General features: G+C 43.3%; 1 protein-coding gene across 2 annotated transcripts in view; it reads right to left on the reverse strand.

Annotated features, from left to right (window-relative positions):
• MROH1 (maestro heat like repeat family member 1) overlaps window positions 1-15,958 on the reverse strand; it is a 2,813,132-nt gene that overhangs the window by 701,147 nt on the left and 2,096,027 nt on the right. For both annotated transcript variants that reach the window (XM_069621886.1, XM_069621885.1), the window contains one exon: window positions 11,262-11,416. In XM_069621886.1, coding sequence (XP_069477987.1) covers window positions 11,262-11,416 — 155 coding nt within the window. The remainder of the gene's footprint in view (window positions 1-11,261; window positions 11,417-15,958) is intronic.

Consider the following 15,958-nt stretch of genomic DNA (forward strand, 5'->3'; position numbering starts at 1 on the left):
TTACTAAATTTGTACTTGAGCCCCACATGCAGCGAGACTAGAATAGCTCCCGTCCAAACGCAGAGGCGCCAATATTTGCGATGCCTAAGATCTTTATTGTGTGTGTTACAATACATGGTTAAGTGTTTTAGGTGCTATTATCACAGAACCTACACATCCCATTGTTGTAATTTGTTGTACCTTTCAAGCAATGTTGCATTTTCTCATTTGTGTGAAACTGTTTCAGTTTGAAGCAGAGAAATAAATTGCGTGCCTTGCTACTAGGCAAGCATGTTAAATATTTATGGCGTGGAGCATGTTGGGTCGGAAAACAAGCTATTTCACTATAGAGTTTGTATTTTGACAAAGACTCGATAGTTAAAAGCCAGTCATGCTCAAAAGGGTTTTTATTTGCATATATCGGTCTGTCCTGCAAATCCTTAGTTTTTAAATTGATACGGTCTAACAATGCAGTCACCTTGGCATGATATTTCTTAATGGAGTGTGGATTGTTCTCCCCAATCAAGATAGCAAGTTTTTCATAGAGGGAGTTGCTAGGTGGATTTAGCATTTTAGATACGTTATTTAGGAGTCGCCATTTTTATCTCGCTGCCAGGGATACAATCCCCAGCTCATGCCATAGTATTGCATTTGGGAGAGCCATAGCTAGCCTGAGGGTGTTCTTCCAAAGCACTCGTTGAGTTTGTTTTAGAGTGATGTTGAGATCTACAAGGCACAAATCCAAGCCGTAAGAATGACAGCCTCTACTTTTAGAGTATAATACTCAAACAGCAGAGACATGGATAATTTGCAATATCTGGAGTATATTATTTTCATTTGAGAATGTAGAGGAGTCACCTATTACAAAGGTTATAGCCTAGATATTTTACGGAAGGGGCGCGTCAATTGTGGAACCATTCAACATCCATTTGTATTTGATGCTTTTCATTTTTTGGTTGTAGAAAATGATGTTAGATTTGCAGATACTAGGCTGCAGGTTTGGCTTCTTAGCGTAGGAAGCAAAAAGCTCTAACTTTGCCTGTAGTCCAAATGGGGTGGTATTAAAAAGTAAAATATCATCGGCGAAGGCTTGCCAATTAATAGTTTGCCTAGTCTGGCCGGGAAGGTAGGCGTCTGAGACCATAAAGAGTCCATGTCGGCTAGATAAAGGTTAAACAGTGTGGCCGTTAAATTACAGCCCTGTTTCACGCCGACATGCGTCGGGATGGAATCAGTTAGGGCTCCCTGCTGGGAAATTCTTACTTTAAAGGATGTATTTTCGTGAAGCATAGCTAATAGCATAATTGTAAGGCACTGAAAACCCATTACAGTCATCTTTCGCCATAGCACATACCATAAGACGCAATCGAAAACTGCTGTTAGATCGAGTGACGCCATGTAAATGAGTCCAGAATCGCGAGTCTTGCTTTTTTCCAATAGGTGGGCAAAAATGGTGGCATTAAGTATAGTGCCCATTTCCCGACGGAATTCCACTTGAAAACGAGATAAGAGTACAGTTTATTTTTAAGTGGGATTCCAGTTCACTTAGAATCAATAAAGAAAATATCTTTTCAGCTACATCTAATAAAAGCAATTGCGCGATAGTTTGCGGGATCCTCCGTATTGCCTTTTTTGAATAGCGGTATTATAATTGAGGCATGCCATGAAGTTGGTATTATATTGGAAGTGTAGATGTTGTCGAATTTTATTTTAAGTACTGGGGCCCAAATACTTGGGTCATGTTTAATCATGCAGGCTGGATTACAGTCTGGGTCGGGAGCCTTTCAGTAATTCAGCCGCGAGATTGCCCATCCTATGTCAGCTGTTGTCCAATGGCATGCCTGGAATTTAACATATATACTTTTTGGAGGGGGCACGCCTTTGAATCGGGAGTGGTAGATGGTATTTATCCAAGAAAAAGGCAGACCATTTCGCGGCTGCTATGGACGATGATAAATTGTTTACCTGGTAGGAGGAAATGGATCTTAGAACTGCCCATATCGATCGTCTGTTATTAGAATTTAAGTTGGCTATGATCTTTTGATTGGCAACAATTTGCATTCAGTATTTGATGCTACGACAATTGTTTTTGTGCAAGTTAGAGATAACCTTCTTTCTCTTCAAATATTTGTTAATATTTAAGTATAGTTTTTTTTTAAATTCACGTAATACTTTGTTCTTGTGGCATTTGGAAGCACGATTTCTCAGGATTGTACTTAAGTGGTTTATCAAGGCGAATCCGTGGAAGACTCTCTCCTAGTTTGCCCATAACAGCTGATATTATACGGTTGTAGGTTGCTTCTATTAAATAAGAGCATGAGGAATCTGTTGCCTGCACTTGAAATGATCCAACTCCTGATCATATCAATTAGTTTTCAGCATAAATAGGCATTCCATCTAATTGATAGTAAGGGTTGATCGATTTCCAATCATTTCAGTGAAGGTTCAGTGGTAAATAAAGAGCCTTTGACATGGACATTATGAATTTGGCGACTTTTTTAGCGCCATTAGAGGAAAAATCTGAATGACCAAAATAGCAGTCAGCACCTTGTGAGTTCCCCTTCAGGCACCACTTGGAGCATTCCGCAAAGACACCATACGACAAGGAGAGAATGTAAGTGCTGATAGAACACAGCCTCCCAACTCTCAATCGGACTCATCTTTGTAATCGAGATAACCCCTTGAGTCTGAGCACTAGGGGGTTGTTTTCTCTTTCTGGTCCTGATGAAGGCAGTCCTATTCAGCTCTTCACCGCCGAAACGTGTGGCCTTAAATGACAGTCAGTTATATGCTTCCATAAGCCTGAGGGTCTCATATTCATAATTTGAGACCAATGTAGACCCCCGAGTCCATCGATTCACCTGTTGGACAAGATCTTGTGCTGAAATTCTCTGCTGTATTTTAGTATAGATTAGTTAGATAGAGAGGCATCTATACTTCATAGTGTTCATTTGGTTTATTTTAGATGGCTCTATCTCCCATGCTGGTCTTTTTAGGTGTGTAATTCTTTTTGATGTTGGATAGCGTTTTGTAAACAAGTGTACACATTGAAAACACGAATTGTGTGCTTTTGATTGAATAATAATAAATGCACAAACTGCGTTAAGTCATTGCCAAATATTGTTCATGGCTAAAAAAGGAAAAATACATGGTTTAGAAGCATACTGGCAGAGAAATAAACAGTTACTGGGCCTCACAAATGCTGAGCAATTAATAAATCTACTATACCACACCACAATCTAAAACAATATATGATTTAATCTTCAAGATAAATAACTTTCTAGTTAGGACAATCTTCTGTGTGTAAAGAGTGGAAGATGATCACAAACTGCTAAGTAGTCGATGCAAGAGGTTTTATTTCTACTATGCCAAGTGAAGGAAAGAGCTTTGGGGCTAAATTCTAAATAGTGGATGTCCCAATTATCAAAAAAGGCTTTCCATCTTGCACCATGGTTAATTGCTGTCACATAGTGACTAGAAAAACCCCTGCGTTGCCTGGGTAGGGAATGCGGGAGACAGCATGCATTAAAATCGCCTCCTATAATGTTATAAGTAGGACTGTCCAAATAGGCATTTTTGAGCTGGTCAAGAAAGCGATTTAGAGATTTTTTTAGCAGGTTCCAATACAAAGATAATTATATAAGGGTCATTACTCTCCTCAGTAAAGCAGAATTCAATTGCAAGGATGTCTTCTATAATAGCTCTTACTTTAGAAACTATATCTAAGATTTTATTTAAAAAAAAATACCAAGTCCCCCGACAGGTCTTCTCTGACAGCCACTTACTGCCCCGACGGAATATGATGTGATTCCATTAATTTCAAGTTTATTCAACTTCATGGTTTCTTGCACCATGTGAATAAATATCTGGTCAATGTCAGATGAAGTATTGATCCAAGTGTGTACATTTTTGAATCCACATGAATTCCAGGACACACAGGAAACAGTTTAGTTACTACGTGGGAGGGTGGGTGGTCTTTGATGTGTTTACGCTGTTAATTAATGGTATTAGCCAAGGCCAATCCTTAATAACCGAAGTTAACGAGGCCAATTGAGAAAGGGCAGTAACATCTGTGGCATTTAAGGTTGAATTCAATGCCAGAGGTGCAGCTGTAGCATTTTGCAGAGGCTCTTGAAATTCGATGAAATTATTTACTGCCTCCAGCGACTGAAAGCGCCGAAGACTTAGCCCCAGGTGTTCAAAATCAGCGCAGTGTTCCCATATAATTGTTCGTTATCGTTGAATGCAGTTGGCAAACCATGTGATTGTTGTTTGTGGCGTTTAATCTGACCCAGTTAATATCCTCTGATCGAAGAAGTCTGAGGGGAGGAATAAGATCGAACGTTTGCAGGATGTAGGAGTGTTAAGTCTATTTCTGCCATTGCGGGCAGCATCGCTCAACCATCCCAGTATGTTAGATGCCTCCACCGCATCAGCATTGCTAATCATTTCTGAAGACTCGGTTTTTTCAGTATTCCTAATTATGTGAGGTTGCTTTGGCCCAATGAGATTTGGTGCCATAGGTTTTTGTAGTTCCTTGTTATCAGTAACCATCCCTGCAGTCGTAGGGAGGGGAGGAATTTTTAAGTTTGCTGTCAGTAGTCATTATTGGCATGAATGGAATGCAAAAACTGTCAGCAACAGTCGTGATGAGTGCAGTTGGTGCCTCATTATTTGCAGATGTCAGTGTTTTTTAAGAGAGGATAGAAAGATGAAAGTTGGGATTGTTTACTGTCTTTGAATTCCATGTTAGGGGTCATCTGCTTAGGTTGCGCCGCCAGCATAGAGTTTTAGGCAGTGCCATCAAATAATTTGACATTGATTGGTGCTCCATTATTCCCATTGGAAACATCATTTTTTTCCTTCCTGTTTTTTTTGGGATATATTTTTTTTGGTAGCATCTGGGTTCGGTTTAGAGAAAGATCATGCATTTGAAGTGCATTTCTACTTTCCTCATCCAGCTGCTCTAAATCTAATATCTCCTCCTCATTCGAAAGGTTGCAAATATTGCTAGAGTTGGAATTGTGACCCATAGGTTTTAAGGAACGAGAATTGGTGATTTTTTTACCATCTGCCTTTTGTTGGGGTTTCCTCAATGCTCTTCTTTTGATTGCCATAAGATGCAGACTTTTTTTCTGCGTGATAGGAAACCGCCAGACGCAACCCCGTCAGTACAAGTGACTACAATTTTGCTACCACTTATAGGAGTGTTATCCATTTTCTGAACCCTCAGGCCCACTTCTTCCTGTTCAATCAAATTTGCAAGGGCAGAAGGGCTGTCGGGAGTGTCATTGGAGAGAGTGCTGTCTGTGTCACTAGGATGTAAACCAATGTGGTTGGCCAGTTGTGTGTGTTTGATGGAAAGATGAGAATCCATGTTTTCAAGTCTATCCATTTTTGCACATATTGGGTCGTTGTTTGGGGCAGAATTAATAGCCCATTGGTAGTATGCTCTAAATCTGTTTGCACAGGGGAAGTCAAAGCCTGAGCATAGGAACTTCGGAGGGGTAGTGATAACGGTATCACTACATATTACCCCCACCAAAAATATTGCTGTATATATGGTCGTCTGGCAAGGCCAAAGGTGATATTTTTGGGGGGGGATCATTTTTGGGGGTTTTGGGAGCAGGGGGGTTCCGCGCTCCTTTAAATATAATGCAGGGGTTGCGGGGGTGTCCCCCGCATGTTCCATGCTTTAATTAATATTGCTGCAAAAATATGGCGATATTTTTGTATGGCAATATTTTTGCTGGGATATTAACACATGGAACCGTGATAAACCCGAAGAGGAATTTGTCTGCGATTGTTTTGCACATACAAGATCACCGTTGGTTTGGGAGCTCTGTGTTCATGTCTTTCTGCCTATGTGTTCAACAAGGATGTCTGTTTGGGTCAGCCTTCATCGACATTTGTCCGCATAAGAAGCCTTCCATTTTTGTAACCTTTACAAGTAGTTCCTGTGATATTTGTTTCAAGGCCCTGACCTCAAGGTGGGTCAACTCATGCCCTTTATCTAGCAGATTGAGTATGCGTGTTAGCACTGGGTATGATTGCTCAGCGACTTCCATATCGTGGAGAGTAGATGAAGTACCTAAGAAGGTACTAAGGGATGCTTCATGGGGGGCCACGGGAGGTTGTTTGGGATCCATGGGACTAGAGCAGATTCGTCAGGCTTGTTCAGAGCTGAAGTTAGAATTGCTCACTTGTGGTTCATTGGAAAGAGTGAAGGTGCCCAATGGTTCTTGCATTGGAGAGGTGCTAGTGTGTGGATTGCTGTGTGGCTTCCAAAAGTCGGTAGACTTCATATTGTGAAGGTGGACACAATCCCTCCACCTACCCCAGTGGCTGGCGTAGAGGGCCCAAGAGATAATCACGTGCGTTTGCCCAATTCCGCCATCACAACCGGGGACATCATAGAAACATCGGCGACACAATGACTTTGGGTCTTCGGCGCAACTAGTGGAGGGCAGATAGAGGAAATGGGCTCTCGCATGCTAAGGAACTGTTTTGTACAGAAAGTTCAGTCATACATTTCTTTTGGAAAGAGAACCCTTCTCTTTTATTATCGACAGATGCATGTATCCGCGCATGCATAAAGGAAAGGGCCACATCTTGGGCAATGTCCTCATCCTTAGTATTCTGCACCACGGACAAGGTGTGTATCATTTGTTGAGGCGAGTGGTTAGTGACATGAAGCCGATGGCTTCATTCCACTGCTATCTGCTGGCAGCGAGCTGGTGACCCATGTGCATTGGATTGTTGGATTTGATTACTACCTTACAAATCTTTCCACTTCGCAAGCTGCTTGCCATTGTTTATGTTAGGAAGCGAACAGAGGCTCAGATACCGTACACCTCCGTTATAGAAAGGAAAGAGAAGAAGGAAAATAGACTATAACCTTCCCAGGGAAATACATTCAGCCGCAAGTACACTTATGGCCGCTGAATTTACTGGAGGGCAAACAGTGATGCGAGAACTTTGCCCCACCTATGAAGAGCGGGAAGAGAAACAGACAGAGATGAGCTGAGATCTTCCTTAATATAAGCGGTGATAAACTGGGTAGACCGAATATCAACAACTTAAGCCAGAGGCGCAGCGTGTAGAAAGACTCCCACTCTTAAGTGAGACACTGCACATCCCTAATAAAGAAAATATATAATTCCATTCAATGATGTATTAGCTGATATTAGATGGCGCTTGCACATGAGAAATGAGGATAGCTATACACGAGCAATCATAGGATGTTAGCATCAATGTTCCGCCCTGTGTGCTTATCAAGGATAAAGCAAGTGTGCAGTGCGCAGTATAAGAGCGAGATAATCTCAGTCCTGAAAAAAAAAAATGAAATATGCTTGCCCCCAGACCCCAACAGCACAACAGCACTTGCAGTACATGCACCTTGCACTATAAGGGCTTGCCGGGAGTGAGGGGGTGGGGCCACAGTGTGGGCGGTGAATCTAAGATTCAAAAAAGAAAAATCAATGTAGGCAAAGAAAACAAGGAAGCCCCAATCAAAAAGAGTCGCAGTACATTGCAATAGGTCCCTCGACGTTGTTATGAAAGACAAGGAAGCCCCTGCAAAAAGAGTCACAGGAAGTTGCTGTACTTTTCAGGTCATATTATTATATTTACTTTGGGTGTAGTAGGCCTCCAAAGCGTTTTTCCGCGGTCATAAGCGGCAAGGCTTCCTCTTACAAACAGATACCACACATTTCTAGTGTTTGCTTTGATTACAGAGAAACGTCACTGATCGAATACCCCCCAACGCGACAATCCCACCCCATAATCTAGGATGTGGGACAGGTTTTGTTTAATCTGAATATTGTTTCATTGAAAATAATAAATCAAGGGAACAAAGGTTGTTCTCTAGCTTACAATGCTGGGTAAATCACCCACAATCCTTTACTAGATCAAGTCAGCCTGTCTGTCGGAAGACGAGCACAACATGTCTACAGTTTTCCCACTGTTTTCATTTCAATTAACATAAACATTCATAGATAGAATGAGCTTTTTAGGCAACAGTGCAGACTGATACTTTGGTTTATGAATACAAATTCACATTGAATTTTATAAGAGCTGGTTAACAGAATTTACAGCATGTAAACAGTTTTCTCCAGCCCTCATTCCCATTGAAATAAAAAGGTAAAACAGTTCTCAGAATGATGTTGGAACAAACCAATTCACTTAGATTTCTCTGAAACTACCGACTTAAGTATTGACTTAAGAGAAAAATACTGGATCAACGTGAGGTTCACTTTTTCTTGGGGTAATTCAAATCTAAACTGTTGGATACTACATAGGACACTATTGTACCAAGCTGTTTTTGTGGGGTTGACTCAGTTACAATTATTTGAAGGGATTGGGTTCAGGAAAACTTTCTTTTTGGAATGCTGGGACAGTAGCATCTAGCTCTTGATATCCTCTTGGAATCACATTCACATTCTCTGCATCTAGACCAATGTGTTCATTAAGGAATAGATTTAAATTACTTAATTTGACTATGGCAGACACCATTCACAAAGGCATGTGATTCAACATTTCAATTTGGGGTGTCCCACATTTCTGGAATAAGGCCTTATTATGGTGAAACTACCCAGGGTTTTCAATTTTAATTATCAACCACACATTACATACACATTATACTATATTTCCCTTTTCAGTGATATAGTTTCAAAATATGGTTCCCCAAAATATGTTTAATTGCAAATTGGGATTTAATTAATTCTTGGGACATTTGACTTGATAATTTGAAATCATTGTACTCCCTTTTTCTGTTTGGCTTTCAAAAACCAAGGACAGGTTGCCCATAAAAGTCATCAGGCATTGCCATCAGAAAAGTTACTCCTTTCAGTCTGCTGACCTGCAATCAAAAACTATTTCAGGTGATCTGGTTCTGTCTTGGGAAAACCCTCAGCATTCAGTTCAATCTGGAAAGGGCCCTTTAAGGAGAATGTCCATAGGCTCCATGCAGTTGGTGTCCCAATCCTCTTTTGTTCTGTTGAAATTGCTCTCTTCTTTTTCTAATTAAACAAAAACTCTCATCTCTTCCTATGCATTTTTGTTTTAATACTGAGCAAAGTCTACCCATGCATTATCATGTTACAGATCAGTTTTACATATCAGTTTTGGGTTGGATAGTGCCTGCAATAGATGTCTGTCAAATAATCACACTCTCTAGGGTTCTTCTCTGTGCTTTGATTGGCCCATTGCATTTGTTGTGTCATAAGGGTATGTGCTAGCTATTAGGTAGCCTGCCCCTTATGAATGTGAAATTAAAGTTGTACTGGAATATGCATTTCTCTTGTAACCACTAGTATGGCTATGCGATGTTTATTACAATTATACATACAAATATTCTGAAACTGCATTGCATTTATAACAGACTTATAAAAATGTGCAAATGTAGAAATGAATAAAACATTTTGATGAATCAGTTTTATATTCATGTGATCTGTGCTTTCTCATGGAATCTAAATATGTATCTCGTTTCCGATTTTGACCAAGGTTTCTAAAGTTATAACAAAAACATGTGCATGCACCATGCACTATAAGGGCTTGCCAGGAGTCAGGGGCAGGGCCACAGCATGGGTGCCCAATTTTGGGTGTAGTAGTTCTCCAAAGTGTTTTTTTCGCCGCGGTCATAAGCGGCAAGGCTTCCTCTTAAGCATACCGGTCCCACAAAGATTTCCCAACACGACAAGTTGGAAAAGGTCTGGGCAGCACAACTGCACTTGCAGTGCACTTCCGGGTACACAGTGCAATACTGCCCGTCAGAAATACCTTCTTACCCCAGTCACGCCTCTTCCTTTCCCTGTTAGGTGGAAGGGAAGGTGGAGGTTAGCCAGCTACCGGTCCACTGCCGAAACAGAGGCAAGGGACTCCCACATTTCTAACACATGGGTCTCTACTGCCACATTGAAGGGCAGGAGTGTCTCTTTCTTGGGGGCATCATCCAAAATATTGCATAATTTGTATTGAACCTTGGATCTGGATGGAGCAGAAAGCACCAGAGCACTGGCCACCTTAGCCATCAAACACTGAAAAGCAGCTTTCCTCGGGTGGGAGCTAGCAGAATGTCCATTGCAGGGGATGTATCGAGACCACTGATGACCAGCAGGTCCTTGGCCAAACCCGTAACCTAGAGGTTCTAGCCCAAAGGACACCTGGTTACCTCATCATCGATGCCATACATCTTTGATATGAAGGCGTCCATAGGGAGTGGGGCGTATTCCCACAAAGACCCGCGGTGTCATGACAATGATCATAATCGACTTAAGTCGGGGCTGGCGCTGAGGCGCCTTGTCTGGTCTAGGCCCAAGCCCTAAGGTATGCGTGAGTGACCCCCAGCGGGTATCCTGCTGGTCGCATTGGGACCATCCGGCACCACAGCTTAAGCAGACAGCGTGCTGCCTGCTCCACAGGCGCAGATACCAGAGCTGTCGGTGCCGTGGAGAAGATGTCCAGCATCTTCAGGAGAAAGTCCGCCCATTCCTCCGGTGTGGAGGATTGGGTGGGAAAAGGTACCTGCACCGGCCACTCTTCGGAGAGGAAGAGGAATGCCTGTGTGAACTCACTTGTGGAGAGGGACCTATTCCAATGCTGATGCTTCTTCTTATCCTTTTCCTTGCACAGAGCAGCGAGTTGTTTGGAGAGTTGATCTGCGCTGTGCGACCTCGAACAAGACCACAGAGCCTCACCCTTCGTCTTGTGTACGAATGTGAAGAATTTTTCCGCCTTCGGGTGCATGGACTGGCACGACCTGCAATCCTGGGTGTTGTGGTCCTCTCCCAAGCAATATAGACAAATCCGGTGCAAATCTAAGACAGACATCTGCCGGACACAGTCCACACATGGCTTGAAGCCTGAGGCCTTAGATGGAGTAGGCATGGCGTAGAGAAAAAGTAGGCTCAACAAGCGTGTTTCCGCTATATATACTGGTCCCAACAACATATCCGGCGTGGGGTGCGTAGAGGCATCAGGTGAAGCCGACGCAGAGCCATACTGCATCCCCCTGGTAGCGGAAAGGTTTCCAGAGAACACCTGCACTGGAATAGGACTATCAGAGTGGAAACCCATGGAAGTAAAGAATCCATTAGAAAGAATGTTTACAGTAAAAGTGGGTGATACTGGATAATGATTAATTTCTCACAATCCATATTCTCATTATGAAAAACATTTCAGTTTTGGCTATAAAGAATATCTACTATGATAGTAACATAATTAACTGCAGCCACTAGAAGGAAGTCTGGCCATGCATCACTGCATACTAATGTTCTACATACCTGTCATAAGGTAAACAGCTGGCCAGTAGACTGCACACAACTGCGGTCATATGCTGCGAGGCAAGTATGAACACCGTCTGCACAGCTGCCTTCTTAACATGCTCTTCGGTGGACTTCTGCAGCTCATCATGAATGCGCACTATGATCTCGGGGACCTGAAAAGAGTACATGTTACAATGTACCATTCAAACCTTCAGAAGGCAAAATCCACAGAAACTCACTACTTTTCATATCAATGAAGAAAAAGAGCAACTTCACTTTATGCAGACTCGGGTACTCTTATTCCTGCCCTCACTCCATTTCTGGTTAGGATTGGCTGCAATCACATCCATGATTGACAAACACGCTCTCCTAGATGCAGTCCCTTTAAAAAACACTCCAAATGCAGATGCCTGTTTTACCAACCTCCACACCCAATGCCATGTGTTTTCCCACTTTACAGGAAACATGGCTCCATGAAACATTAGGACCTGCCCAAACCCTCCCCCAGGGCTACACGATTTTTAGGCAAGATCGCACTGTGCTAAAAGCCAAATAGACAATTCCAACCAGGAAGGTACAAGGCAAACTCGTCTTCAACAGCGACTACCTGCTCCTGAAAGTCAACCCATAACCCAACTGCACTATCACCCTCCAAATTCTGTACCGTCCTCCAGGACCTGTCACGGATTTCCAGGAAGCCCTCTTACATACCATCTCTGACAATCTAAAAAAAAAAAACACCAAAGCAATCCTCCTGGGAGACCTCAACCTAGGCCTGAATGACCCTGCTGACTCTCACGCAGCATCGCTCAACACAGCCCTTTCCACATTAGGCTTCAAACAAGCAGTCATGAATCGCACCCACATCAAAGGACGCACCCTTGACTTGATCGCTCACCACAACTGCCCTCCTTCTATCCTATCCATCACACCTATTCCCTGGTCTGATCACCAGGCCACCCGCTTCAAACGCACCCTTACCAAAAGGACCGCTACACACTTGACGTCGCTCAGACCTGCCCTCTCCAAGAGCTCCCGGCAGCTCACGAAGGTAAGACTCCAACCCCACCTATTTGTGCTGGCCTTCCAGCCCCCCTTCTCCAATGACCCGGACACCTTTGCCTCTATCTACATCTCCATCCCCTCCCAAGCGGTGGACGCCATAGCCCATCTCACCCTTAGGAAAGCCAAGTGCACTAAACACACGAATGCCTGGTTCTCCCCAGAGCTTCATGTGCAGCGCACCAGGAAAAGAACAGCACAATCCGCCTGGTTAGCCAAACCTAGCGACTCCATCAAATTTGCTTTCAAAACCTTATCTAAAGAATACAAAGCTGCCATTATTAATGCTAAGTCCAACTCGTTCAACACTAGGATAGCAAACGCTAAGTTAGGAACTAAAGAGATATTTGCCATCTTCAGAGAGCTGGAAACTCCAGCTCCCACCCTGCCTACCCTCACTAAATACAAAGACCGGTCTAACAGTATCCAGGATGCCATGCTTGATAAACTGAACACCCTTCAAAATAAAATCATTGATCACCAACAGGCATTAAAACTACAAATATCGAGCCTCCACTGTGATTCCTCCTCGGACGCTCCTTCCTTTTCCTTCAAGGAAATGAACGAACAAGAAGTCGCAGAACTCCTTAAATCCATCAAACCCTCTAATTGTAAAGGAGATGCCTGTCCTGCTCAGCTCAAAGAAAGTGCATCCACCCTTGTACCTTTCATCACAGCTTTCATTAACGCCTCCTTCACTTCAGGCTATGTTCCCACTTGCCTCGAAGCCTGGGTATGACCGCTCCTGAAAAAAACCTACGCTTGACCCAACTATTTCAGCAAATTACAGACCTATCACCACAGTCCCTTTTTTGCTGAAAATCCTCAACAAAGCAGTCTACCTTCAGGTACACAGGTTCTTAGAGGCCAATAACCTGCTTGGGCTCAGGCAGTCTGGCTTCCGGGCTGGCCATGGGACCGAAACAGAACTACTGGACCTCAAAAACCAGATTGATGACTTCAGGGATGAAGGAGAACCCGCCCTCCTCCTGCTCCTCAACTTATCCACAGCTTTCGACTTGGTGAACCATGATACCCTCTGCCACCACCTCTCCTCCGCTGCCAATTTCTCACCAAACGCTACAGCCTGGATCATATCCTTTCTCCAAGAAAGCGTGATGAAGGTGTTCGTTGAACAAGCATGTGCCAACCCAATTTTGATCAAATGTGGAGTCCCTCAAGGATCCTGCATTTCACCCACCCTCTACAACTTGTTCACAAGGCCCCTTTTTAACTTCTTGGACGCACTTGCCATCACATACACGCATTATGCTGATGACACGCAGGTCCTCATCCCCCTAACTGGCGACTATGAAGCTGACAGGAAAACTCCATCTACTCCAAGATTCAAACATGGATGGCTGAAAACTGGTTGTGCCTTAACGGTGAAAAAAACAAAGTTCTACTTATTGTTACAAATGCCATATCCTATCATACCAGGAACAATCAAGAAATTCGATATAAAGTAGTTCACGATCGATAACACCTCCATCCCAGTCTCACAATCGGTGAAAACCTTGGGGCTTTACCTAGACCTGAACCTTTCAATGGGCAGACAGGTTAATGCCATAGCGTCTGCTGCAGCCCGCCATTCTAAACTGCCCACAGCAGCTAAACCGTTCCTGACAAAACAGAACTGCCTCACCATAGCCAGAGCAATAATCGGGTCTCGGCTTGATTACTGCAACGCCCTCCTGGCAGACACTTTGGCAAAAAACATCAGAAAACTACAGACAGTCCAAAACAATGCACTTAGGGCGGTCACTGGTATAGCCAAAAGGGACCACATCTCAGCAACCAGGAAACTGGTCCACTGGCTCCACATCAAGGAACGCATCTTTTTAAAAACCCTCGCCCTCACCCACAAATGTCTCCATAACACTGCTCCCCTTTACCTTTCACAGTGAATTGCTAAAACCTCTTCCGACAGACCCACAACAACCGCCTACAAAAATCATATCACCATCCCCAAGACCCTCAGGGCTCGCGCAGGAGGCGCCAGGTTTCCGGTCAATGCTGCGACCAACTGGAATCCCTCCCCACACACGTAGAAACATTGACTCGCACACAGCATTTAGGAAAGCTGTCAAAACATTATTGTTTGTATAAATGTATCAGATTAGCTTTAATTCCATGAACATTGTGTGTATGCTTTCCTATTCTCTGTAAACCCACTATGTAAAGTACTATTTTATGTAAACACAATCACCTATGTACGTGCATGATATGATATGATCTATATGATATGGCATTTAACGCGCCTATATACCAGTGTTTCAAGGCACGTGCATACTGCACCCTGCTAGGCTGTCGCTCCCGGTAACCATGAGCAAAGCCTCTTAAATGTAAATAAGCAAAGCCTTGTACCTGTAACTAAGACATCTGCCTGCAACAGCACCTCGATGCCCTTGGGCTGTAGTGCACTTTACAAATTCAAATAAATAAACAAATGAACAAGGTTGGGGCAAAAAACTGCCCAGAGGGGAGGGGATGGGAGCTCCTGTAAGGAGGTGAGAGCAAAGTCTAATAGACCCGCTACAAAACTAGACCTGGTGATTGTTTGAACTTGATGTCTAGTTTTTAAGCATGAACGCAGATACTATGCGTTTTTCAGTGAATAAGCTCACGAACGTTTAAATGTAGCGACTCCAAATGAAAGAAAGAATTCCAGAAAAGCCTCCTACATACAGGCACGACTTGCAATAAATCTTGCAGGAATTTGATTTCAAGATTGATTACATTTCAGGATTGCTCAACAATCAGACTGTCAGTGTGTTCCAGTGCCGGCAGCATGCAATGGCATTAGCATAAGCGCATGATACCTAGATACAGGATGCTGTCCTTGACATAAATGGCAAGTTCACCCAGTCGGCATGGGTGGACCAAGCTGCTTATGCGCTCACATCATTCAAACAGCAGCCTTCTGATAAGAACTTAGACCAAGGCCTACAGCCATACGGGAAAGCCCTACTGAATGTTGACTAATCTGGGCTGCCTGACCTTTGGGACACATCAGGTATACAGCTTGAGTGTTAGTCTGTTTTCTCTCATAGCTTGCTGTACGTGAGAAAGTGCATCTGTTGTAAAAGAGGGTGGGGGGATGTGTTCCTAATTATCCTACTTGGTAGGAGGGGATAAAGGTGTTAGAGGGAAGGGGATACAGCGTCTCAACATCCGTGTCCCACTCCAACTCCCCGAAGACCCCTCACCCAGGTGATCCTTCCGCACTGGTCCACCCCCAGGAACTGGATCCAAAAGCTACGACCATGTCCTGGCCACCTGGATGACAGACCCCAGGGACTAGTGGGTGAGACACCTTCTGGTTTCTCACAGAAAGAAGGAGCTATCAGCACAGGTTCATTTACCAATAGGTGTAAAAAAGATTCAAAGAGCCTCTGGAGGGATGGGCGCTACATAATTTACACACAAAATGGTTTCACACAGTGTAAAATGTTTAGGTTTTAAGGGATTCACAGCCTGATCAATGGTAATATTAAAACTATGCAAATCTATAGAAGATGCAATACTTGAGTATGTCATTAACTAAAAGGGACAATACAAAATAGATTTAAAAAATACTTCAGCTCCCCAAAAGAACACCAAACGTACTCCTACATTAGGACCAATTTGAAATTTATTGAAGAGGAGATATC

Source organism: Ambystoma mexicanum, chromosome 5q, assembly GCF_040938575.1.
Source record: "Ambystoma mexicanum isolate Mex_15411 chromosome 5q, UKY_AmexF1_1, whole genome shotgun sequence".
NCBI lineage: Eukaryota > Metazoa > Chordata > Amphibia > Caudata > Ambystomatidae > Ambystoma > Ambystoma mexicanum.